This window comes from Canis lupus, chromosome 1 (genome assembly GCF_003254725.2).
Source record: "Canis lupus dingo isolate Sandy chromosome 1, ASM325472v2, whole genome shotgun sequence".
Lineage (NCBI taxonomy): Eukaryota > Metazoa > Chordata > Mammalia > Carnivora > Canidae > Canis > Canis lupus.
The window spans coordinates 71,763,064-71,789,215 of record NC_064243.1 but is presented as its reverse complement, the minus strand read 5'-3'; the positions used below and the strand labels follow the sequence as shown (position 1 = coordinate 71,789,215).

Genomic DNA, 26,152 nt, shown 5'->3' with positions numbered 1-26,152 from the left:
CCCTTCACCAAAAAGACCACGTTGGAAATATTTGACGTTTAGAAATATGAGCTTTATGTGATTCAGCAAATCACAATGCTGTTGTTTGTTTTTATTTTGTGCCATTCCAGAAATAGGAATAGAGTATGAATTACATAATGATTCTACATAGAGACATAGTAAAAATCGTATTGTATAGCCAAAAGTTAAATGCCCAAAATTCAAAAAAAATTAAAATAAATGCCCAAAATTCTGTGTGTACACCATTAAGTTTGGTATACTCTGCATAAAAATTTATAATATCCAACCACCTCATTTGCTTAACCAAATAGTGGTTATAAAATGAATGTTCTCTGTCCCTGTTTTGCTGTCACCTGTGTTCAGCTCTCCCACCAAAAATGAGAAAATTGCTTTCTAGATGATCTGTTGATGACATGTCTTGCTTTGTCTTCCTTCTAGAGATTTGGTTCCAAGTCCTGACATTCATGTTGTTTTGTTCTTGATACATTTATGAAAACCTAGGTTTTCAGTTATATCTGAAACTTAGTCATATTTTTATTTCTTGCTCCAAAGTCAGGATGTAAGTAGCGATTATTTCAATTTTATTTTTACTATACTTTTGAATAACAGCTTAGACAAGTATCTTCATAAAGTGGATCCTTGATAAAGGAAAAGAGGTCCAGAAACCCACAGCATCATACTTTTTCACCCCCATTTTCTCCTTCCTTGCAGTATAGGTCAATTTGATAGAATATCATCGGGATACGAAAGAACAGAACTGGTCAATACAAACCGAGTTCTCTGACAGATCACAGAAATGAGAGAATTTGATGCCATATTCCTTATAATTTAAGATGGTAAATGGGGCAGAAATGGCATGAGGGGTGAGGGTGAAACCATTTAAAAGTAAAGATGGGCTTAGTATTGAAACTCTACTTGGGTATTAATAATTTCCTCCTTAAGCCATATACTGGGGCCTGTGAGGCCTTTTTTGGCTCCTCAGTTTTCATGTGGCTAAAGGAACTTGTTTGGAAGATGTAAATATCCTCATGTTTTTTAATGGAGAAAGGTTGGAACAATTATGCTTTCAATTCTGATCAACTGACAGTCCTTGATTTGACATGAGCCACACTGAGAGAAAGCACATACTGTTGCAGTGATGTAATATGGATCTCTAGAAAGAGGAGCTTGATGAGCAGGCCTTGCTTTGATTCTAGCTAATGGTTGGATTGGATTGGATTGATTGATATGTTTCTGGTTTTGTTATGAACCTAGGAGAGAAGTGGGAAGACATCCTATACTGCTAGCATTTTATTTAATAATTTGGAAGAAAAGCATTTCTAACAGGAATCACACATCATTTTTTTCCTGAAACTGGACATTAATTATTGACATATTTTTAAAATCTGCCCCAATAATGCATCCTGTGGGCACAGTCAGTAACCAGAGCTAACAGTTCGTCTCAAGTTGAGGACCAGTAGTATGAATGTCTTGAAGATCTAAACAGTAGTAACTCTCTAAGGAATTTCCTTTGTACTGGCACTTTGCTGTTTTTTAAAATTAATACCTTTGACACCAGATTCATATAATATATTTTTTAAGAAATTGCTGAATGGCATAGCTGGTCTGTCAGTAAGACAAGTTGCCTCTTCATCATTCATTCACCCAGACTCACTTCCTACCACACGCTTTTAGATGTTTCATCCAGAAAGTGAGTATGAGAGATGGCAGACCTCAGAGAGGGAGAAGCTGCTATGATATTGGTCATAGTGAGTTTTCTCTTATATGAAGGATTGTACAAATATTCCCATTTTAAATCTCCCCAGATTTTTGCTGTCTAGTAATTGAGAGGTCTGTAAGAATTCTTGCTGTATTCAAGGGTTCCTATATAAGGACGCACCTGTGATTCTCTGCGAGCACATTTCCTGTAAGTCTAAGCTTCTCTAAGCTTGAAGGCAGTTGGAATCTTCCAGTGCTTGCTTTTTCAAGATCTTTACCACTGGTTTCTCTAAAGGACATTTTAATTTAGTTATTTGAAAGTATGAAATATAATCTTTTGATTTTATTATTTGAAGTTGTAATTCATGAAGATGGAATTTATCTTTATCTGGTAGGCCCTACTTGCTTTCAGTGCTCACCAATGAAAAAAAATCCTAAGTTTTAAATAAAATTCTAAGAGCAGCAACCCATAAAATGACAGGAATCATAATGGAAGGTAGGGGAATGTCTTTCATCCCTCATAAATATATTTAATATTTTTGTAGAAAGCTTTCCTTGCTCCCTAATTATCTTAAATACATTATTGGCCATAAAATAAAATATGTATTTACTTGCTCTTAAAAACAACAGTGTGGCGTTGCATGCCTTTCAGCAGGTATCAGAATGGTGGGGATTTTTTGTTTTTTGTTTTTTAACCTGGGGAAAACGCTAGTTTGTTTCACATGTCACCGGACATGACATGACTGAGATGGGGAGGAAAGCTGTCCTGTGAAATCCATGTCTGACCTGGAGATGCCAGACTTGAAGTCAGCCAGAGGGCGGGGACGGGGCGGGGGCGGGGGGGCTGACTTAGATCTCTCCTCTAGGGGGAGATTTCAGGGCCCTTAGATCTCCTCCTTCCAGCCTGACCTCACACTCACCTTAGCAGTCAGGGCCTTGAATGTCATCCCTTGCCAGTTCACCTGTGAGGGGATCAGATACTCATTGCAGTTTGGCAGGTCATGCATTCTGAATGTGCCACTAGCAGAAAGTGGTAGCATCTATTAAACTCTGCATTCGAAGCATGCTGCTGTTCAGTATGAACATCACAGATGTGTGAGGTGTCACCAGCCTAATTGTGGGCATGAAAATTGTAGAGGACCCATAGAGGCTTTCAGAGTTCTTTACCAACATAACATGACTTCAGAACGGTGTTGGTAATTTGGCTATGAATAACTATTTTTTGAGGTTTCAGGAATAATGTATTTTTTCATCTGCCTGTTTGCCTTTATTGTGACTTGAAAAAAGAGATTTTCCTTTATCATTCTCTAACCATTTTATCTTAGGAAATTTTTCTGAAGTCATCCTCAGTTATTTTACTAGAAGTCCTATTGGAGTTCATTGACAGAAATGATAGGCTGTGCAAATAACTATGGAAGATATTTTTGTCCTTGGCACCTAAAAGTCGTCAGGAGTACTGCCACATTCGATATAAAGGGTATGCGGGGTTTTATTGTTTGAGATTATGGTATAAAAAACACAGCATCTTGGGTACCAAAGCTTGATGAATTCAGGTGTTCTACAAGATTTAACTTGCATTTTTTCCCCTGTGATATTCGCATTTCTTCTCTACTAAGTTTGTGGGGTAAATAAGGCATCATCTTTGTTCTGGGCACAGTGCCTCTAGGAGATTGCCTAGGGACTGGGACAGAGCATTTTAGGATGGTTAAACGTCCAGTCTGCTAAACTAGAAAGCCCACAAGTGCTGTTCTTTTCATCTGCCCTCTCTGCAAGCCTTCAGACACACTTGGAAGTGCTTAGTCCCAGAACTATGGCAACATTTTAAGTGATTTATCTGCATAGTGTAGCCCATTACCTGGCAGAACAAGCTCACAAATCCCTAACAGTTATCTGGCTTCACTTGTTGATTTATAGTGATTCTGACCAGGGTTCTGACTGAGCCGCCACTTGCAGAATGTGGCCCAGGAGTGTAGTGACATGGTGGGGAGTGTTGGCACCTCAGATTTGTACAAAATACATGGAGCTCTTTAGGTGAAAGTTGCTCAGTATGGGGAATGCTTTTATGTGAGAAACCTCCCCTCCATCCATTCTCGCTGTGTGTCAAGCAAGTTCTCTGCCATTCAGGCCTGTATCTCTCACATGGCAAGCTACACATGTGTACTTTCCTGACACAGGAGAGAGACATAATGCACTGGGGCATTAAGTGCATTCAGACAGGGTGAAGAAAACACTGATTTCTCTCATTGAAAGTGATGGAATAACTAAACCAAGCTCCCTAGAAGACTAGATACCATCAACCTTGAATGACAGAGATAGATAGGAATGAGCCCAGCCCAGAGCGTGGTTGGGAGAACATGCTGTTTCCAGCAGCTGCAATTTAGCATGCATCAGGCTGTGAATTCTTCTGTGCTTTGGTTTCTAGGCAACTTGCACAAATTTTTAAATCTGAATATAAACATATACACACACTTCCTCCCTCTCCTCCCCAATCAAAAAAGCTCTGTATAAAATGATAGCCTAAAGACATAACCATTGTTTGCCACAACTCTGAGTGACTACAGCAAACAAATCCAGGCCACTACCTGGCTATGTAGAAATTCTAGTGTTTAAATCTAGGAAATGAAGATTTATTTTGTTGCAAGATGACCAATATTTCCACAGTACAAACAAACTGGGTATTTTGCCTCCAAGTTCCCCTGCAAGAGAAGGGATATCTTCATGGAAATGGTTTCTGTTGTTAAGGGATATTTCTTTTCCTGTATTTTTAATTGTTCCTGCATTAAGATTGTTAGAAGTTGTAGATCTCCTTTATTGACAGCAGCAAGTTTTCTCGCTGAATGGGTCCTGCATGCTTGTCTCCCCTTTTCCTGAACCGACTCTCAGGACTCCTAGAATCCTGTTTGGATGGATCGGTGCCTCCACTGCCCCCGGGAGGGAGATGATAGGAGCAGTCCCAGAGCTGGGGTGGCTTACAGTTGCTGTTGGAGATTTGGACTTGAAGATAACTGTGGGGAGTTTATAGACCGAGGCAGGTTTAATTAAGTTGCCAATAAATCTGGCAATCTACGTGATCTTGTTAGACCAGGCACTGTTTAGATTTATGTGGAGAGCTACCAGCTCTAGGTTTGAAAGCAGGGTTAGTGTGGATCCACTGGACAGACAGGAGTTGAATGGGACACCTGTGGGGATTTGTCCAAGGCCTTTAAATACTTAATAGTATAATGGCATGGAGAGTGGGAGGGGATCTGCCAGGCTGCTTTATGCGCTTTGGGAGTCTGTATCTTGAGGACTGTGGATCAGTTGGGAAAGGTCCAAATAAAGGTAATACTAGAGGTTAAAAAGTAAGGTTTATGAGAAAATTTTTTAAAAATTGGATTTCTTCTGTCCAGTAGCTGCAACGTTCAGGACTTTGGGGATTAGCTGGCAGTGGGGTTCTAACCTTTGTGCCTCTAGACAGACAAGTTACTTGAGTGCACTCTATTGTAACGAGGAAGTCAGACATCCTGCCATCTTTGTTTTTTTCCTGAATTTAGAGGAGGTGTTCACAAGATACTCTTTTTTCACAGCACAAAATGAAGTGACTTAAATTGCACTTGGTGGGGTTAAGAATCATATTTTTGCAAATAATCAATGTATTACTAATAGAAACAATAATTCATATATTTTTACATGGCTGTGTCTTCAGTGCTAATTATTTGTGGCTTCACTAAAAACTGGGTCCCATTTCAAGTAAGTCCTATCCTACAATCAGAACACAACATTTTACTTTAAAAATTCTTCTAAAAGGCTTTTAGGGCAGGCTGTACAACAGAAGCAACTTAGGAGTTTACTAATTTGTTTACCCCTGCTCTGGACATGGTGTTTGTCATTGCCATTCATTCATTTTTCATGTTACTACTTTTTAAAGATCTTTACAGTAGCCACTGGTTTACCATCAAGAACAGTGATCTGTAACAGCGGACTAAATAAGATTGGTGATACTATTTTTTATTTCTGAGTTTGTGAAAACAGTTTTCAGGATATTAAATTTTTATAGTTTTATGATTGATATATTTCCTTTTCCCATAGAACTAAAGCATGTTAAGGATGCTATTTTAATTTAATTCTGGGAGTATAATAAGAATAGCATCAGGGGCATGTAGGAAGGGCTAGAAGTGGAAACCCAGGCCTTGTTAACTCTCCTCATTCACCAGCAGCAGCAGGTGGAGGGTGGTTTCTCCTGAGCCCCAGAAGACTGCAAGAGGGGAGAGGAAACCAGGGTCAGGCAACTTTGAGGCCACAGCTTCCCCAGTGAGCTCTGCTTCCCCGAGCCCTTCCCACAGGCTTGTGCCTTTCTGATAGGAATCATCCCTACGTAATCAACAGCCGTTACTTCCCTGTGCTTTGTAAAATTTAATGCCCAGCCTCCTCTGGGTTTTTTTTCCCCCTTTAGAATTACACTGCTATCAGGAATGATTTTCTGAGAACTAGAGACCAAGGAGGGCTGTATTTCACCAGGTGCAATTCTGCTAATAAAAATGGGTGGTCAGGGGCACCTGGGTGGTTCAGTTGGTTAAGCCTCCGATTCTGGATTCTGGCTCAGGTCATGATCTCAGGGTGATTGGGTCCAGCCCTGTGTTGAGCTCCATGCTCAGTGTAGAGTCTGCCTGAGATGCTTTCTCTCTGCCCCTCTCCCCACCTGTGTGTGTGCTCTCTCTCCCTCTCTCAAATTAATTTTAAAAATCTTAAAAAAAAAAAAAAGAAAAGATCAAACACAAAGCCAAGTTTAATTTTCAGCCTTAGACCACTGTACAGGAATATGATAAGTACTTTATTCTAAAGGAAAAATATCATGGCCCCGGGCACAGGTGTGTTGTTACATTTTGGGTTGCCTCCCACTGCTTGAGGCTGCACATTTTCCATTTCTTCTCCAGAACCTGTCTCCATCCCTGAGATTAGAGAGAAGAACACAGAGCTCTCCTTCACTTACTTCTGACCAGGTGCTCCAAGAGACATCTACTGGTGAGGCATGCTTTCCCATTCTCTCGTTCCCTTTCGGTTACATGTTCATGGAGGTGAGGCCATTCATGACTGAACTACCCGCACCTCAGCCTTCCTCTTTTATTGGGGGGACGGGTGGCAAGGTCTTAATTTTGATATGATCCTCGCTCCTCTCATCCAGTTCAGCTCCACAGACATAATGCCAAAAGAGACCCAAAGATATTAAAAACATTGACCCAAGTGAGGTACACTTGGAAAAAATTGCTTTTTTAATATAGGACATGACAAAGAATTGCCCTTCCTCCCCCAGTGAAGAGTTTGCTTGGAAAAATAAAGCTGGTTGTTTCTCCTTGGAAAACATAATAGTGTGAACTTTGGAAAACATCATAATTGGGCAATTCCATGATAAAGTCTGTGCATCGTGAACAAAAGAAAGCAGTGGCACTGATCTTGGGGACACGTGGATTGCTCCAGCCTCTTAGCCCTTCCTCCTCCAAACGCAGGGCCCTGTGCTGTTCAGGAACTTGGCCAGGTTTAGCACATCTTGGGAGTGAAAGAAGACTCCCCCCAACAACATTGTACCCCTTAAATACTGGAGGAAATAGCCCCAGGAAAAAGAGTGATTTGTGCTAGAAAAATAGAAAATGCAGGGAACTATTCAGAAATAAGTTTGTGCTTTCAATCAGTTACAATGTCGTAATGTAAAATCTGACATGGCCCAATTGTAATTGCAGTGCTGTGTATCCCGAGTCCTCAGCTGTGTATGTTTGGAGGGTGGGGGAGGACACTTCAAAAAACTACAATAAACTGGGCTGTGATCTCACCATATGTGTTGAATTGAACACAACTCTTCTGCTTTTAATGAAGACTTTAGCCTTTAGGGGTAAATAAAACATCACTAAACAGGGATGGCCTGAATATTTTTTACTGGCTGTAATAATTAAAGCCATGAAGAAGGTGGTGGGGTTATGTTACTTATTAACTTGAATCGCTCTTATATTTGATCAAGACGTGGTTGCCCATGGCGTTTTGTTTCATGTTTGTCCTTTGTTTCATTGACATGCCCTGCCCTGGCCTCCGTGGCACTGTAAAAGCAGTGAAGCAGTTAGGAACCAGACCCAAAAGGGCTTTTAGACCTCCTATCCAGATTTCTTCTCAGCTCAGCCTGACGACCCCAACAAACTTCTCAGCCCCTAGAATCAAGCCTGAAATTCCCTATGAAGCTGTGTACTTGGGGACGAGGGGAGGGACCTGGAAGAAAGTCTTCCCTTAGAAGGAAACCAATCAGAGTGCAGGTGTGGCTGAGAGTCTTTAAAGGATGTTTTTATTTTCCTCACATGTTAAGCAGCAGCGGGGTTGATTGTAAGATGAATTTGGAACCCAGATGTATTAGTTTCCTATTGCTGTAATAGATTATCACTAATTCTGGGACTTACTATAGATCATAAATCTGTGTTATCTGGAGGTAAGATGTCCAAAATCAATCTCACTGGGCTAACCTCAAGGTGTCAGGCTTTTTGTCCCTTTCTGGAGGCTCTGTGGGAGAATCTACTTCCTCGCCTGTTCCAGCTTCCAGAGGTCCCCACAGTTCTTGACTTAACGGCTCCTACCTCCACCTTCAAAACCAGCAAGGCTGAGCCAGTCCTTCTCACACTGCTCTCTGGTTCTCTGTTCCCTGCCTGCCTTCTTCACTTATAAAAGGACCTTGTGATTACATTGGGCTCACTTGGATAATCCAGGATCATCCCATCTCTAAATTGGCCGATTAACAACCTTAATTCTCCTTTGCCAGGTAACCTAACGTACTCACAGGTTCCAGGGATTGGGACGTGACCATTATCCTGCTTACCACACTAGAGGTAAAGGTTAGTGAATTGGGAGTTCATAAGGTTAGATAGTAGACAGATACAGGCTGTGTAGCATTAGAAATGCGTTTTCGGAGCTCCTGGATGGCTTAAGAGGCAGCCACCTCTTGATTTTGGCTCAGGTCATGATCTCAGAGTCCTGAGGCTCTTAATCCTGAGAGTCCGCTTCAGGATTCTCTCCCTCTGCCCCTTCCCCTGAGCATACATGTTCTCCTTTTCTTTCTCTCTCAAATAAATGAATCTTTTTTTTTTTTTAAAGTGGGTTTTCATAGCTTCTTACTAAGGTTTCTTATAACTACTATCTGTAAAAATTACATATATATGTACATGTACACATGGTATAACAGTAGAAAAGGTCATCCATATTTTTGGCTTAAATGAGTTCCTATTTACTATATCTATATATAATATATACTATATCTAATGTCAGTTACTGAATATAAAGAGAAATTTTAAGTCTGACATACAAATATTTATAATTTTAGTTTTGGGGGAAATGGCATTTCTCTCTTCAAAAGAATGATCCAATTATATTTTTATTGACTTAAGAATAATTGAATTAATTTTTTGTGCTTTAATTTATTAACACCTAACTTCATAGGAAAACCTCCAAGAAAAATGATAGTCTATTTTTAACACTATAAACATCCTTTTTGGTGCTCACATCTGTAAAAATTTTACATAGTTTTAAGAATTTTTTGTGTCTTACGTGGCTTTTGTGTGTCCCCTTTACCCAGCCATCTCTTGTAAGGCTCTGGGTGGTGTGTGCTCATGTTTGCAATGCCATGGCAAAGTCAACTGAGATCACAAATGTTTGAAGTTCTCTGGGAGAAAAGTACCGTCTGCATTTGCATAAAGCAGAGCTGCAGTGGTTAAGCTGTCAACAGCTTCCTAGTAGAAAATGTCCCTGAAGTAGATATTACATTTACCTGTAATGGCTTTCTTTGCCTGTGAAATTAATGGTGTAAGGCTTTAAAAAAAAAAAAAACAAAAGTGTATTTCACTTGTCTCTTAAAGTTGATCCTATTGTAACAGATTTTCATCATTTTACTTACGAAAATCAGTGCTAATGGGCACAAGATTGAAACTTTGATCTTGCTACAAGACAGGTTACATTAATTCCAAATTGGCTGTGCTGGGTGCTGGAAGTGGGGAGATTGAAAGAAAAGGCAGCGGCCTTCCAGGAGATCAGACACACTGTCATTGTGCACAGCTAGCACTCAGATGGGTGAGAGAATAAAGCCCAGAAAGCATGAGTTGTTGCTGGAAGAATTCTTGAAAAAGGTAGCCCCTGAAGTGATTAGGAGAATCAGAGGGCAGTCCAGGTTGGCATTAGCAATTCCTATCAGTTTGAGTGCAGAAAAAAGTCTGAAGGGCTGAGAGGATTGGAACTGAAACAGTGTATTGAATGATACACATTGGGGCATTACAGGCCACTGTATCAGAGAACAGAGGGGAGAGAAGGCAGGGATCAGAGTTGTACATAATCAAAACTGTCCCGGTGGGGGTGGACATGTAGGTCTGTAATCCAGCTCCCGCCGGCACAAAGAGAGCGAGGCGCGCGGCAGGGAGGGTGGGGAACGGAGAGCTGCTGTGGCGGCAGCTGGTTTACCCATGGTGGGTACTTGGGTAGGGTCACCGGCGTCAGTAACCACAGTGGGTCCCTGAGGACCATGCAGGAGGGTGGGCCGTTGTGAATTCATGCCCAGGACCAGAGTGGGTCCTTATCCCGACAGCGCGCCCACAATTTCCTGATGCCCTTGAGAGCTGGGTAGTTATTTTGGGATTGGAGACAATGAAGTCGCAGTGTTACTGCCCAAGGTCACTAGGTGGGTAGACCCGGGTTCTGGGTGACTTAACAGCTCAAGGTGCCCCTACTGCCTGGTGTTTGTATTCAGAGGGAAGGACGCTGTTTTTAAAGAGAGACGGTCTCACCCCGGCACCAGTCAAGAGACCCCGGTCCGGATGCGGCCCTGTGACACCGGGGGCTGGGGGCGGGGCCGGGGCATCGCCCCCTCCGTGGGAGCCCGGCGCCCCCGCGCCCCGCCCGCGCCCTCCGCCGGGTGACCCCTGCGCCCTGTGCCCCGCGTGGACTGCGAGGCCGCCCTGACACCGCGCGGGAGCGGACCCGACCTGGGGCTTGGCGGCGGGCGCGGGGAAGTCTCGGGCGGGGAGGACGATCACGACTTGCTTCGGTGGAAACTTTCTTGGGTTAGGCGCTCTCGAGGCTTTAGATCCAGGCACTTAAGCACTCCTGGGAGTCCCTAAATGCCTCTTGTTCGTCTTCCCTTTGGGGCCTGCCTGCGCCTTCCTGGTGGGCCCTGGTGCTTGCTTCCCCAGGCGCAGGGCTTCTCGCTTATGATGGAGAGATCGCGCGCACTCGCCCCGGCCCCGGCCCCTAGAGCTTTGTTCAGCCACTGATCGCTGCGCAACCGCCGTAGTCTCCAGAGGGCTAGGTGCTTTACTCCCCCCACCCCAACCCTTCCTAATCTGTTGTCCTTGTGCTTCTAATTAGATCATTCTTTGCTTTTCAGAGACAAACGTGCTCCAGGGACAGAGGTCAGTGTAGTTCTACCCGTCTTTAAACTTAAGTGAAGCTGGTTGAGAGCACGCAGCGAGACCCTTGTATTTAGGGCAGCACGCTGGGCGGGCCCTGTGGAATTGATAGTGGTATTTGGGGATTTGTTTTTGAAAAGCCTTGGCAAGGTGTCACTGCCCCTGCTTTGAGGAGAGGTGGGAGTGCTGTGTGCTGCGCTGGTGGCTCCGTAGCGCTGGCCGGCAGGGGACTGGCTCCACTTAGGAAAGGGGTGGGGGAGGGCAGGTTTCCTAGATATGGCTTCTTTAAAAAAATAAAAATCATAATAATAATTTCATGGGGTAGGGCTATTGATATGACTTCCAAAAGGGGAAATGGTAACTCTAATGATAGCTTGAGCAAGTAGTATTGGAATCAACGGGAAATGAAATCTCTGATGCTGAAAACTAGATCTTCAGTGGAGATACTTTTGTGATGGTATGTGATATTTTATCTTAACTCTTGGTTTTTACCTTTCAATTTAAAACAAAATTGCAAAAAAAAAAATTGCAGGTTTGACCTACAGCTTGACAGTGGCTTTTTGCTTTTAAAAGTAAATGTTAAAATAAGTTTGTCAGCGATGAGGCTGATAACAGCATGGGTGCGTGGCTGTTAGATGTTTACCTTTACAAAGCATTTTGATATATTTTGTAAAGTTTCTTTATTGTCTGTCTCAGAATATTTGTTTTATTATCTGAAGGAAAATAACATGGGTTTTTTTCATACTGAAGCTTTTAAAAGTTACACGGAATTATTTTTATGTTCTTACGCATTTGAAAACGTGCGTAAAGCTCATTAATGTTAACATTTAAAGGGAGCAGTTCTGTCTTGTACACAAAGAGATTAACCTAGCTAAGAAAGACTTTAAGGCCATTTAAAGATTTAGATGTTGACTTAGTGGGGAATTTTGGAAGGATAAGTTTGGGGGAAATACATTTTCTCTGAAGGAGTTTTCTTCCTATGTCTCAGTTGCTCACTATGTTTATTTCACTTGCAGAACAAGTATTTGGAAGTCCTTTCTCTATTTTTATGTCCCAGGCACCTAGTCTTCTTAGTTTAAGCATTTAAGAATATCATCTTATTTTCAGGGCTTTCACCTCTTAAAAAAGTTAAATACATTAGAGTTTGAAAGTGTTCCCATTTGGTTTCAGTTGCTTCTTGTTTTCTACTTGTTTTAACTTGAAATTAGTTGATTTTCTTATTAAAAGTGATTAACTTTTTAAATGATTACTACAGTGAAACTAAATTGTGTTCAGATATCTGTCCTATTAACATCTAGAGAGGCAAACAGCTGCCAAACAAAAATCCCATTTTGTAATGAACTAAGGTACTAAATTCATTTTTTATAAGGTGAACAGTTAAGATTTCCTTCATTTAAAAATGGAGAAATTTTCATGCATATCCTAGTAAATGCATGGAATGGAACTAAAAGCTGTACTTACCTGAAATTTTTAAAAACTTAAAATCTATTTGGTGAAAGATAATTGAAAGGGGAAGAGATGTATAAGACATCTTTTGTGCAGCATTTTGGTAGTGGCTGTTTTTATTATTTCTCTACTCCAGTAGTTCACTGCCTTTTTTTTTTTTTTTAAATCTTTCACATAAACTTCTGAGTATTCAGTAATTCTTCTGAAATGGATGCAGAGTGCTTTAAAGATCAAGCCAGTACTGGATGGTAAAGTAAGAAGGGACTGTTTTATTTTTCTAACGCATTTTATGGTTATAATTTTACTCATTCTGAAAATTCTAGTGTACATTTAAAATTAGAACAAAGAGTTTAATACCCAGAAGAGCTGTGAATGAACTCATAATTTTCTAGGGAAAGCAGGCCTGATCACATCCCTTTCTGAGGGTTCCTTGGACTTGGGGCCATATTTATCTTTCTGGCTTTATTATGATGTATATCTATCTTTAAGATATGCCTTATACTTGATAAGTAAATTTCCTCAAATCTTTGAAATATTCTGGGTGATGGTGGTTGCAATTTTTGATTTTCTTGTTGGAATCTCTTCTGGTGACCTTTATCTATTGGGATTGCTGTCAGATTGGCAGCAAGAGTAGCGTGTTGTGTGCTGTCGAAATATTCTGGTTGTTTCTGGTGAAGGTGCAAGTCGTTAGGCATTAAAGCTGTTCATATACCTAGGGAACTGAATGCTGGCGTGTGGTGTTTTTCTCCTTGGACCGGCAGGTAGCCATTGAGCTGATGTTACTGTGAACAATTAGCAACCTCCACCCCTACTAGTTAAGAATTGTGCAGATTGCTTACTAGAAAGATGCCCGGGGTAGTTTGTTTGCCTTTTAGTCATGTAATTTATAAACTGTAAGAAAACAGTCCTCCCACATCTCTGTACGCCTCACGTATTCCTCCAAGTGATCTAGAAACATTAATTCTGCAGGAGGGACCAAACTTACAAGTTTAATATATATTTTTTAAACAGTGGTTTTTCTTTTTTCTTTGTTATGTGTAGCTGGCGTGTGTTGGTGTTTTTCCATAGAAATGCTGATATCCTTGTGAAGGGGCATGTCTACCACAGGTTAAACTTTTTTAAGTACAACGTGCAAGGAGAGAGTCTTCACATTTTGTCAATTAGAGGAAAAATGCTACACCTATGACTGCCTTTGTTCTCAAAGCCACTTGAATTGCAGGCTGTGTTGGGACTGGTTTGTACATTGTTTAACTGCTGAGACTAAGACTTCTAATTAGAGTAATTACCGGGTAAGGGCGGACTGGCGGGGCGGGGCGGGGCGGGGCGGGGCGGGGGCCAGGGGTGTGGTCGGGCCTGGGCGCCGCGCGCTTGGAACGCCGGCCCGACTGGCGGTGGGGGGCGGGGCGAGGGGCGGGGCGCGGCGCGGGGGGCGGGGCGGGGCGGGGCGCGGGGGGCGGGGCGGGGCGGGGCGGGCGCGCGCGGCGGGGCAGAAGGCACCGGCGGGCGCCGGGGCAGTCGGAGCGGACTCCAGGCTCGGCCCGCGCCCGGACGGCAGCCTCCGTAGGTAAGACTCTTCCCGCCCCGCCCGGCGCGTCTGAGGGCTGCGGGGCCCGGTGCCGTCCTCCGGCGTGCGTTCGTTAGGAGAGGAGAATCGGAGCGGCGTCCTCTCTGTCTGCCACATCCCTCCGCGTCTTCCTCCTCTTACCTCAGTCTTTCCACCAAGCGGGCTTCGCCGTGGTGCCCGCGTGCGCTCCCCGCCGGCGGCCCGATCCGGGGCGTGGGCCCTCGGCGCCCTCAGAGCTTCGCGCGAGCTTCGGGCGCTTTGTAGCAGTTGTAGACTTTCTTTTTTAAGTTGTAGAGATTTTAACCCGCCGGGGTGTCCGAGGGCCGGGCGTCCCTGTCGTGTGGCGTGGTCTACTTAGCAAGCCTTCAAGGAAGAAAGACCGGTAAACAAAGTGCGTTCTGATGCGCGCGAGAAAGCTATTCAAAGTGCAGATGCATCAGGAAAAGAATAACAGATTACTGCTTCTGGCGGAGCCGCCTTTAGAAATGTTCCACAGGTTAACTTCGTCTCTAGAGAACTGTTCTCCTTTTCCTCTTCTGTCAAGGGTGTGTGCTGATCTACAGGGGTTCTGGTCTTGGCTCTTAATTCCTGGCAAAACGTTCATGCATGGAAATGCAGACTTAATGCTACACTGCTAATTCAGACACCCCCCCCCCCCAAAAAAAAAGCGCTACATTTTAAACTTTGACTCTAAAGGGAAGTTTGTTTGGGTTGCCCAGGACGGAGCAGCCTGTTCCTTTTTTATTTCCGTCTCAGCTATTACTTACAAAGCTCCGAGATGAGAGACCCTACATTGTGAAATCAGCAGAGAAGTGGCTCTCAACCTGTGAGGTTGCCTTCAGTCGTTTTAAAATCTGTGTATCCATTTTTCATCTGGGGGGAATCCGTGATCACTGGTTTTTCAAAAAGTCAAGCTTCACTTTTAGTACAGACTGTGTAGATTATAATTGTGCTGTAACTTAGATATATAGTAAAAGAAAAATAGCAAAAATTTTGTTAAAGTGTGGAAAATAAATACTATCCTTAAAAGTATTTTTAGTTTCAATTATATAAAGAAAATATTTAGAAATCTATATAATAAAAACCATGTTTCATTGCCATCTCTTTTTTTGTAAAAATGAATTCCAACTTAATTTATATGGATAATTTCGGATACTAAGGGGAGGAAAAGTTCGCTCTTCCAATGGACTATTTTCCATTAAGATTGAAAAAACAAAACTTAGAAATGTCTTAACATTTCCTGTAATTCCTGTAACTTCCGAAAGTTGTTCTGAGCCCAGTTTAAAGTGTATTATTCCAATAAAATAATAGTTTTCTTAAAAAATGAGCATGTTGCACATACATAAAGGAGATAGACTGCTGAAACTTAACTACAATTTTTATGAAATTTCTTTAGGAGTTTATTAGGAATAGCATGTACATTCTTGAGATTTTAGGTTGGCACTAGAAAGCACATCGTAGGTTTAATCATGTTCATGCCAACGCCTATTAGTAAGATGTTGGTAGGTCTCTGACTTACCAGGATTTTAGATCCATGGTTAGTAACTATCTGTTTGCATCCTTGAAGACTTACTTCTGTTGGATTGACTCTCAAGTACTTGAACTCACATGAGAAAATATTTTTGTGGCAGCAAACAAAACTGCATTTCAGATGTCCCGTTCCGGTATCAGCCTGAGGCTGCTCTGAGGCATAAGTCCCAGCTGGAGCTCATAGTAGTTCTAAGATTATTATGCAGAAACTCTCCTAGCAGTAATGTGGACATTTTGCTCCCAAAGGAGCATTTTTATAAAACTTACTGTTTTAGTTTGTTTAGTTGGAAATGGTTTCTGTCGTGATGGGAAATACATTAATGCGTGAATTATTCAACCATTTGTACATTGCATGCAATTTGGGGGTAAACAAATCTGGCATCACTCACATCCATGGGTTTTATGGTTTTGTTTCCCATTCACTTGTTTGTTTCGCCTTCTTACATAATGTGCATTTTCTTCATTAAAGAATACTGGCCTAGTAGGAGCTTTCATTCCCTTCAGGTGCACTGCTGTTGTGGTGAAGGAGAGAGACAAGAAGTTGAAAATGGAGCAAACATTTCTTGAAAGTACTTGAAACTTGTTCTCTTTCTCTTGAAGTTCTTAAATCTATATCTTTTTCAATAATACGAATTGCTCTAAGTGTCAAAGTGACCCTCACCAAGTTAATCCTTTGCTCTGTTCCTCATAAAACTTTCCAGAGTTAATCCCAGATATAAAATGTCTGGACTCAAATCCAGAACTGTGTAGAATTTGAGTGAAATGTGACTCACAAGCTTTATGTACATTAAGTTATTCTGTGAAATAAGCCACAGCCGTTGGACAGTCAATGGAACCATACTCTCAACGTATTTTTATTAAGTAAACACAACTTTATTGTTTTATTGCCCACACTCACTCATGCAGCTTGACTCCTCACCCTCGTCTTCCCCACCCCCACCATGCCTCCCTAGTTGTGGTTAGCTATACGTATATTTAGGGATATGTCTCCTTGTCAGCTTTTTGACAAAAACCACAACACATTGTAGACATGTGGTGGAAGTCATGCTTTGTTTGGATTTGGTGGAAAATATAGAAAGAATATTAGAAAATAAAGGTTAACCAAAAAATATTTCTATTGTTTTAACTATGTGCCTGTGAAGAAGAAAAGGCAGGAACTAGGAGTGATGGAATGTTAGCATTCTAGACCAGAATAAATACCCAAGAATGAAATCTGTTTATAAATTATGTTCTGTGCTTAAAAACAACTTCGAGTGTGTGTGTCTCTATCCCCACCTGAGTTGATGTCTAAGCTGAGGCCAGTGGTGACTTGGTTTATCTGTCCTCCTGTTTCTGGTCTTTTTCTCAACTTACAGTCTTGTTAGTATCATTGTCTCTAAGATGCTTTTGTGGCTTACTTTCTTTTTAGGGGGTAATTTTGATAACTTGGGAAAACTTGATCTTGAATAGCAAGTTTTAATAAGATTGGAAAGCAAAAGGGCGGGTCTCTTAGACGTACTATCAAGTTTTTGCACATAGAGGAGGATGGGTTGTTGCAGCTCCTCATACAATTTATTAGTTCTTTAACAACATTATAGAGCCATCATTTTGTTGAAAATAGTCGATTGCAATTGCAGAGGCATTTCAATTACTTTACCATTAGCTTTTGAAATAAGAATCCTCTACCACACCTATTATTACACAGAATGCTTGTAAAACTTCTTAAATTGGTGTATTTGAACATGGGTATTTTTTTAGTTTTAGTCTAGAACTGAGAATCACTTTTGGCTAGAGTTTTCGTTTGTAGCTATGTTTTCTTGTAGTAGGTTTAAGTCGCCAAATCATTGACTGACAACTATTTTTGCAGTCATTCATACTATACCACCTCCACCTACTATATTGGACATTAAGTCTTTTGTTTGAATTTGATAAGCGTGTATGTCAGGCCTAGGGTAGATGGCACAAGAAATGAGCGGTATCAGCTTCCAGTCCATAAGGAGTTGCCTTAAACTTTTTACAGAAATTAAAATAGAGTTTTATATGAACTCCTCGCTATTCTTTGTTTAAATTTAAGAGGATCCTGCTTTTGTCCATAAGGTAAGAGTTATTATCAATAAGAGTTTAGTATTTTTCCCCATTTGTTAACTACTTGTTGTTTAGAGGAAAAAAATGTTTTTAGACAATGTTCCCAAGGGTTACGTACATTTGTGCTTACGAACACCGTTTGTGCACAGAATAGGAATAGGCATGGAATAGATCCCTCTTAACTAGGAACAGAGCCCTCTTAACTAGGATTGTAGGGCTACATGAAGTATATTCAATCAAATGTTACAAAGGGGTGTCTAAAGTTGACACAGTTATTTACTAAAGTATTTAATTTTTAATAGTAATGCCACACAGACTATCTGATTTTGACATTTTGGAGGTAATATAGGAAGTGAAGGAAAGAAGAGAAAAATTCTGAGTTTGAATGAAAATTGTAATTTACTGTTTTTTTCTCTTGAAAAAAACATTTGATAGTTCATTTAGGTTGTAAATGACAACATGAAAATCTGAGCATGCAGCTGTGTGAGGCAATGCTTTGTATATGCAAAGCATTTGGAAAATGTAGGATTCCAGAAATTTTTGAGTGTTGCATGCACAGAACCAATGCCTTATATTTAATGGTGTTAGCATTCATCTTTATGCAGAAGCATTGAAATCTGAAATTTTGAGATATGTATTTTCAAATATTGCTATGACTTAAGCGTAGAGAGATGCCAGCAGAATTCTTGTGACACTAGTGCTAGGGACTCTGCCTGTACTAACTCTGGACCTCTTTATAACCCCACCCCACCCCCAGTTTCCAGGTAGCTCAGCACTTTGGTAGAGCATGTGCTTTAATCATTTATGCATTTCAGTGCTTAAATTAGCTTGCAGTATTGAATTTCTTCATAAAGTAGATCTTCTCTCCATTAAAGTAAATTATTGGGAAATGTTTTTGACATGATTTAAGAAAAATAGTTCACTTCAGCTGGAGGCAGGAAAAACAAAGAAAAGACCAGGCGGTTCATATACTGTACTTCTGAACCATGGGTTGGTTTTGGTACTTCCAAAAGTGACGACATAGAGACTAAGATGCCATCATTAGCACATAGTGTCTGACATAACTTACAGGTATGGATCATTCTCATGTTCTCACATTAGATAAGGGTCACATTTTCCTGTGCAAACTTAATTTCCCTAACTTTTATAAAAGGTATAACCCACCCAAACTATATACTGACATAAAGCATATTATTTAAACTACATAAAATCCAGTCCTCTTGTCAACTTTCATAACCATGTGTATGTTAATGGTTTATGTCGTTACACATTTTGGAAAATGAATCTTTGTAAACACTCACGTTGAAAATTCACAGCCAGAGTGCTTAGGATCTTCATGTTTGCTTCCCTTGCCCAGAAACCTGCCAGATCATTATTGATTTGGGGCCAGAAGGAGACAATTCCTGATCTGAATTTTATGCTTCTCAAGAAATCATGACTCATGAAGAAAAAACTATCAATTCCTAAATGATCAGTCCATTCACTCTACCATGACATTAATGACATTTTCAATGTAGGGCTCATTTAAAGCTTTCTAAAGAATTTGGAACACTTGAAAGTATCAGAGAATACTAACTTTTCTTGTATTTGCAGATTTTTTAAACAGGAGGCTTTATTTCCTTAAAGTTAATGCTCTTACCTAAATTAATAATATTGTATTTAATAACTGATGTATTTATTTTGAGTAAGAGTAGATGTTTTATGAGGTAGAGTTTCTAACTACTTATAAGTAGTAATGTTTTGTAACTGAAAATTCTAGTTGCATACTAATTTACAACCCCTTTAAGTCCAACAAGTGAACACCTTTATTGTGAAAACTGTCAGCTGGTTTTGTATATCAGATTATAGACATGATATGTAACCAGGTGATGGAATACTATGCAACTGTTGAAAAGAATGAGGTGGTGGGGGCACCTGGGTGGCTCAGTGGTTGAGTATCTGCCTTTGGCTTAGGTCTTGATCTCGGGTCCAGGAATTGAGTTCCACATCAGGCTTCCTGTGAAGAGCCTGCTTCTCCCTCTGCCTGTATCTCTGCCTCTCTCTCTCTCTCATGAATAAGTAAATAAAATATTTTAATAATTAATTAAATAGAATGAGGTGGAACTCTTTCTGTAGTATGGTAAGATAGCAAGAAATATATGTGAGGGGAGTTTAATGTTTTTTTGTTTTGTTTTGTTTTGTTTTTTATGATAGAGGCAGAGACACAGGCAGAGGGAGAAGCAGGCTCCATGCCGGGAGCCCGATGTGGGACTCGATCCCAGGACTCCGGGATCGCGCCCAGGGCCAGAGGCAGGCACTAAACCGCTGAGCCACTCAGGGATCCCAGTGTATTTTTGTTTCCCAAAATGTTTCCCCAATTTTTTTCCATGTGAAATGAATTATATGAATATTTGCTTCTGCTTGAATTTTCTTTCTAAAATTTGATTACAGACATACTCCCAAAGATGTGTGATAATCAAAAAGAACTGTGCTGGATAAATATGTCTGTTGATTGCTTAATGTATTTTGAAAGAAATTATTTTCACTTTTAATGATTTTACTTGGTGATTTTCATGTGTTGGTAAATCAAGTTTGTGTCCACAGAATAATAGGAATTGTGACTTCTTATGTTTGGGAGTTCTTTAAAATGTATTAAGTTTTCATTTTAGCATGTAGAGGATGGTTCTTTTTATAGGTTTTGTTTAGTTTTCAGTGCGATTCAAACCAATTGTTTTTTTTCTATACAAGCTACTAGGAATAGGAATATTTTAATTATATCATGATATCTTGACAACAGCTCTTAGGCAGACACTTGCCTGTGTACATATTATTAAATTCATTTTTGTCACTTTAAAAGGTTTATCATTAAGAAAGTGACTGATGACAGATGATCATATATACCTACATTGATGTGAATACCATAGTTCTGGCTGGTGTTTGGGGTCCGTAAGGTCAGCTTCACTGGGGTTCTGATACTCTGATCAGGGTTTTGTGTGTCTTTTGGGGTTGTAAGGAAGGAGAGTTCTTAAGTTTTGAGAAATTTTTTATTGTATACCCCATTTCAAAAGTCATCATATGAAAATTTATATAGCTTAGAGATTTTTATTTATTTTGTTTTATTTGGGGTCAAAGCACCATCTGAAAGATGATTTGTTAAGGCTTCATCTTGTGTTCTATAGTCCGTTCCTGTTGCTTTTAATGAGTAAAGTACGTGAAGGGGCATTGTTTGTTCTCACGCTGTGGACTCTGGGGGCACCTGAGGCTATGTAGTGTGTGTTTTCTGGGAAGAGTAGAAAAGAATTTATTAGACTTTGGGGAAATTATAAAAAAGACTTTTTGTATCTCTGGGATTACCTTTTTAATCCAAGGGGCAAAGAACCGCTGTCTCTATTGTGCCTCTATGCCCAAAAGCCTGTGACTTTGAAAGGTCAGCTGCTTTAGTTCTGTTGAATTTCAGCCAGCAAGTCTCCAGCATACAGGAGAATTTGATTTTTCTCCCTCCCCCATTTCTTCTGTTTTTGTTCAGTGTAAACAGTTCCTGCTGTAGTAACATAGACAAATATAGCAGAGAATGCTTTTCTGGAAGAAGAATGCTCCCTAAGCATTTTTTAACCATTTTTGGGAAGAATTGATCTTTCTGTGTATTTCAGACAGACTGAAGGAGGGAGGCTGTTGCTGTAAATTGCAGTGACATCATATGTATTGCCCCCATTGATCCGCTTTTAGTCTCCAGCCAGGATAAAAGGAAATGGCAGTGGGGAGGAAGCATGCTTCATTTAGGCACAGATCCAGAGTGATAATGGGGTAATAATAGAACTCACGCCACTGTTGGTCGGTGGCTGTCTTAGTCCCAGGCTCATTCCCCATCTGGGGAGCCTCCCGGAGACTTCCTCTCCTCCGTGTGCGTTTGTGTGGCTGCAGCAGGCCAGCTGGGCTGGGAGGGGAGGTGCCTGCCTTTGGAGGGCTGCAGGCAGTGGGGCTTGGACGTTGGCGGTGCCTGGTTTCTCATGTTGAGTCCTGCTTTGGAAGGTCAGTAGTGGGATGCATTGGTGACATATTCTGATGGAAGCGATGAGCTGGCCTTTTCTGTGTCCTGTTCATGGCAGACATGGTGGAGGGGCTCTGTTGCGTGGGTGGTCCTCTGGGAGGCAGGAGTGAGTGATGCCCTGTGACAGCAGTAAGGGGCTTCTAGAAGAATCGGGTTTGTTTGCTTTTTTGTTGCTTGTAGACTAAGGAGGGTGGCTTTGGAAAATTCTTATTTTCTTTCTAAGAGCCTGTGTGGAAACTCTTTAAAACCATGCAGAGTTATGTGGCTTCCCTCAGCTCTTAAGTTGACTGGGAAAAATACCAGGTAGACTTCTTTCTTTGTATATTTCTGGGTAATCAGCAACTATGGAATCTTCCAGCAAGAATACAGACCTCTAAATCCTTAACAAATAGCATTTGTATTGACTGATCTCCTTTAGCATTTTACGTTTTGTACTCAAGTTTCACAGTGTCGTGTTGTCTTTCCCGCACAAAGTATGCGCATGACTCTGGCGCACCCCAGTCTTATTTTGTCTAAGTTTCTGAGGCCAATGAATTTTTAAAATACTGAGGTGGTCTCCCTATGGAAAAATAATCACCCCGTCATGAATTCCTTGTTTGTGTAAAGGAAGGAACCTTCTGTTCCTGTCACTGTTAAACTGTGGGCGTGAGCACCATTAGACCCTCAGAAATAAAGGCAGGTTCTTTATATTTAGAGGAGCTGCTTTCTCAGGAGATAATGCTCTGAACCATATCCTTTATTTTTCTTAATCACCTCATAGTGTGACGGAAGCTCTCAGTACTTCTGCATTAAAACACAGTTGGCCTAGAAGCCATGTGAAATTTAATTTGATTTCTTTGTGGGTGGGAGTGGAATGACCCACACAACACTTCTCATTGCTGTTGTGCCAGCTGCTGGGGCGGGGGCGGTGCGGCACCGCATTTGAGCACATTTGCTGGTGTACTGTCTCCACTGCTGTGCAAACATTTTGGTTTATGACATAGCCCTTCTTTTTCATTGTAGGGTGGCTTTACAGGGAGTAAATGTTTATTTTACAAAGAGAAATGTACTATATTAAAGTGAGCTACTTACCACGTTTTTGCTTTAATATCGTCTTTTCGGGGGGGTCTGTAACATCATGTAAAAAATTTCTTTGTGAATGAAAGTTTTATTGTTTGTATATTAGAATAGCACTTGATTGCTGATTTTCTCAACTTTGCTCATTGTTTAGAAACTGCATTTTTCCTGGTGAATTAGAAGAGCCACAGTTGGAAGCCAGATGGCTACAGGTTGTTTACTAAGGGCGAGAAATTTCTCCAGGTCCTCCCTGAAGCATAGAGCTAGCAGAGCTCCTGGCTTTGGGAGAAACGGCCTAGAGTCCGTTTGGACCCTCGTTGCCTTCTGCCCTCTCTGAACAGACCAACTCTCTGCCTGGGTGGGGGCCTGTCGGGGGGAGCTCCGTGGCCGGCCACGTGGCTTACTCTCTGCCTCCCCCAGCCCTCAGGCTTTGACGCCCCCCTCCAGTCCATCTCAAGAGGCGGGGGGCTTGGCTTTAAATATTTTTCCATCATGGAAAATTTGAGGAGGACAAAGGCTTTCAGTGATCCTTTGGTTTTGTTTCTCTTTGCAGATGTGTGACCTTTCTGCTTAGAAGCAAAACTTAGATATGAAAGTATGAACCAGATATTTTGGTAGGTTCATGTGCTCATAATTCTTCAGCTTTAAGCTGGAGTTGTGTTTGTTGGTTAAACCCAACTGGGGGGCAGCCCAGGTGGCTCAGCAGTTTAGTGCCGCCTTCAGCCCAGGGTCTGATCCTGGAGATCCGGCATCGAGTCCCACATTGGGCTCCCTGCATGGAGCCTGCCTGTGTCTCTGCCTCTCGCTTCTCTTTCTCTGTGTGTCTCTCATGAATAAAAAAATCGTAAAAAACAAAACAAAACAAAAAACACCCAACTGGGGTAAGTTAAGGACCAAATGAATCATCTTACTCAAGGGTTTCTTTCCTTTGTGAGTCTCTCTAGTTTAAATCCAATCCCAAACTTGAGTTCTAACAGTAGGCCTCTATAAGTGCGCACACACAATAGGGACACACAATGCTCTCCTTCCCTGTAACTCTGCAGATTGGCAGGGCTGGTTCCTACTGTATTTAGTTAGGCAGCAGAGCTGACACCCCCAGCTGATGGGTGTCCTGGGCTCCATTAGGTGGTGGGCCCTTCCTCAGAAGTTGTCTTCCTGCATTCAGTATGGTGTTGACATTGAGCTGTTGCTCCTGGAGTTGGCTAGCTCTGGAAGTGCTGTGGACCAGTTTTGAGAGTGCCCTTCGGGGTACAGGGCTGGATGGGCCCCTGATGCAGTCTTGGGGCTCTCCTCTCTATGGCCCCTGTGGAGGCAGAAGCCAGGCCAGGCCACCACCACATGGTGAGGGCTGCTGGGGCACACTTTGTAAAGGGCAGTAGTGAGGTGAGGGAGAGAGACCATAATGGGGGAGAAAGACCAGCCCTGGAAGGAGAGTTCAAGTGCAGGAGGACAATTGGGGAATGACCTAAAGGGACCTGCAGGATGTACTTAAGGCCAGGGCTGAAGGATTAGCCTCCAGGAGAGAAGGGCCCCTCTTGGAACACAGGAAAGAAAGATCCAGAAAGGGAAGCTGCAGGATGCTGTCGGTGGGAAGGAGAGCTGAGGGAGCCTGGGTGCCAGGCAGGGCCTGAGGAGATTGCTTGTGGTATGAGCTGATGAGGCTCCCTAGAGGCTGCTGGCCCTAGATGTGGGCTATTTTATAAACAGCAAATTTTTGAAAAATATAAAAGCCTCATGTGTCTGAAACTATAAAAAATGAAAAACTGACATGGTTACTGGTTGTTATATAGTGATTTGATATCTTAAAACATCTTAAAGGCACATGACTTATAATGAAAGAAAATGAAGTGTTAGCTGTTCTTTGAGCCCTTCTATAGGACCTCGTGTCAGCTGGTTGTAACCCTCTATTTTTGTTGAAGGCACCTTGTTTCAATCCTGTCAGCCCTGGAGAGAGGATCCACAGTGTTGACTCTAATAAGGTGGATGAAGTGATGTTATAAAATAAGAATGCCCAGGAATCAAGTGATACACATCCATGTTTGTCTGTAGAAAGTGGGAGTTTTATTATCCCTTAGAAGAATGAGATGAGAAAATACAAAAACTGCTTCCATTGTGAAATTACCTGGTGAATATTGTGTGTGCTGTCTACCCAGTGTTGCTCCATGTACATTTTGGGAAGAGTGTATATGGGGGGGGGGGGGGGGCAGAGAACACACCTGGGGGCAAAAAGGTAGGTAGTGAGAGAACCAATGATTTTTAAATTTTCTTTTAAAGTAACAAAGTGGGGATTAAAATCCAGGTGGTGATATGAATATTCTGTTGATCTAGCATTGACTTGTAGACCTGTAAAATCGAGTTAGCTGACAGGGATTATCGGGCCATAAGCAGGGATAGAGAAAAGCTAAATGTAGAGAGAATAATGGAATTCAGAGTAATAATTTTATTTTATTTTATTTTTAAAAAACATTTATTTATTCATGAGAGACACACAGAGAGAGGCAGAGAGCAGGCTCCATGCAGGGAGCCCGATGTGGGACTTGATCCCAGATCCCGGGATCACGCCCTGAGCCAAAGGCAGACGCTCAACCACTGAGCCACCCAGGCGTCCCCAGAGTAATAATTTTAAAACCTTGACTTTAAAATAAGTATTTTTCAGTTCCTATAAGATGTATCTTAAATTTATTTTTTCTTCCATTTGTAGTTTGAGTAGTGCCCTGTGCTGCAGTGCATTACATGCAGTACAGTATTGAATAAGACATTTTAAGTTCTTGGATTTCATAAATACTATTTGCTCAGATATTTTCATTGTTTTTATGCCATATGAAAACATCTTCCTCTATGCCTTTAAGTGATAAACACCATTTTTTTAACCTATCCTGTATGAAAATTCGAGAATAAGAGTGACCTTATGCATTGTGTCTGTGAGAGATTATACATATATACAGACTTGTATGAAATTACATGTACAATCATTTAAAAATTTTTTTAATGGAATAGTAAACTTACAGTTTTTATAATGGGACTGTGAGACATGGTTCTTATTTCCATTATGTGCCCTTTATTTCTTGGTGTTACATTTGCAAGGTTTAAGTGGTAAAGAAACCATGAAAACTGCTTATTTCTTTTCTATGTGTTCACTTAAGATCAGATGTCTTCTTGAATTTTTATCTAGGTTAAATGATATTTTTTTGGCATACTACATGCCATAAAGAAAGAAATGGAATAAACCATGATAATGTTTTATTAAAATACTTAAGCACAGTTTTTATCATTTCAGAGTGTGTATATATATATTAAATTGTGTTGCGTATCTTTAAAACATCACATTGTACAACCTAAAAATAAAAAGATAAACACTGGATCTTT

The 26,152-nt window shown here is 41.2% G+C and overlaps 1 protein-coding gene across 50 annotated transcripts in view; it reads left to right on the top strand.

Moving 5' to 3' along the window:
- Window positions 1–26,152, top strand: part of AOPEP (aminopeptidase O (putative)) — a 332,682-nt gene that overhangs the window by 284,417 nt on the left and 22,113 nt on the right. For 24 of the 50 annotated variants that reach the window (XR_007413833.1, XR_007413800.1, XR_007413829.1 and 21 more), the window contains one exon: window positions 6,612–6,699. The exons of 18 other annotated variants lie outside the window; for them this stretch is intronic. Coding sequence is in view for 16 of the 32 variants with exons in the window: in XM_049115915.1 (XP_048971872.1) it covers window positions 6,612–6,699 (88 nt within the window). In the remaining 16 variants the exon portion in view is untranslated. Of the gene's footprint in view, window positions 1–6,611; window positions 6,700–8,470; window positions 8,544–23,339; window positions 23,401–26,152 lie in introns of those variants that run through there. 8 more of the 50 variants (XR_007413865.1, XR_007413867.1, XR_007413862.1 and 5 more) reach the window with 5 other exon arrangements.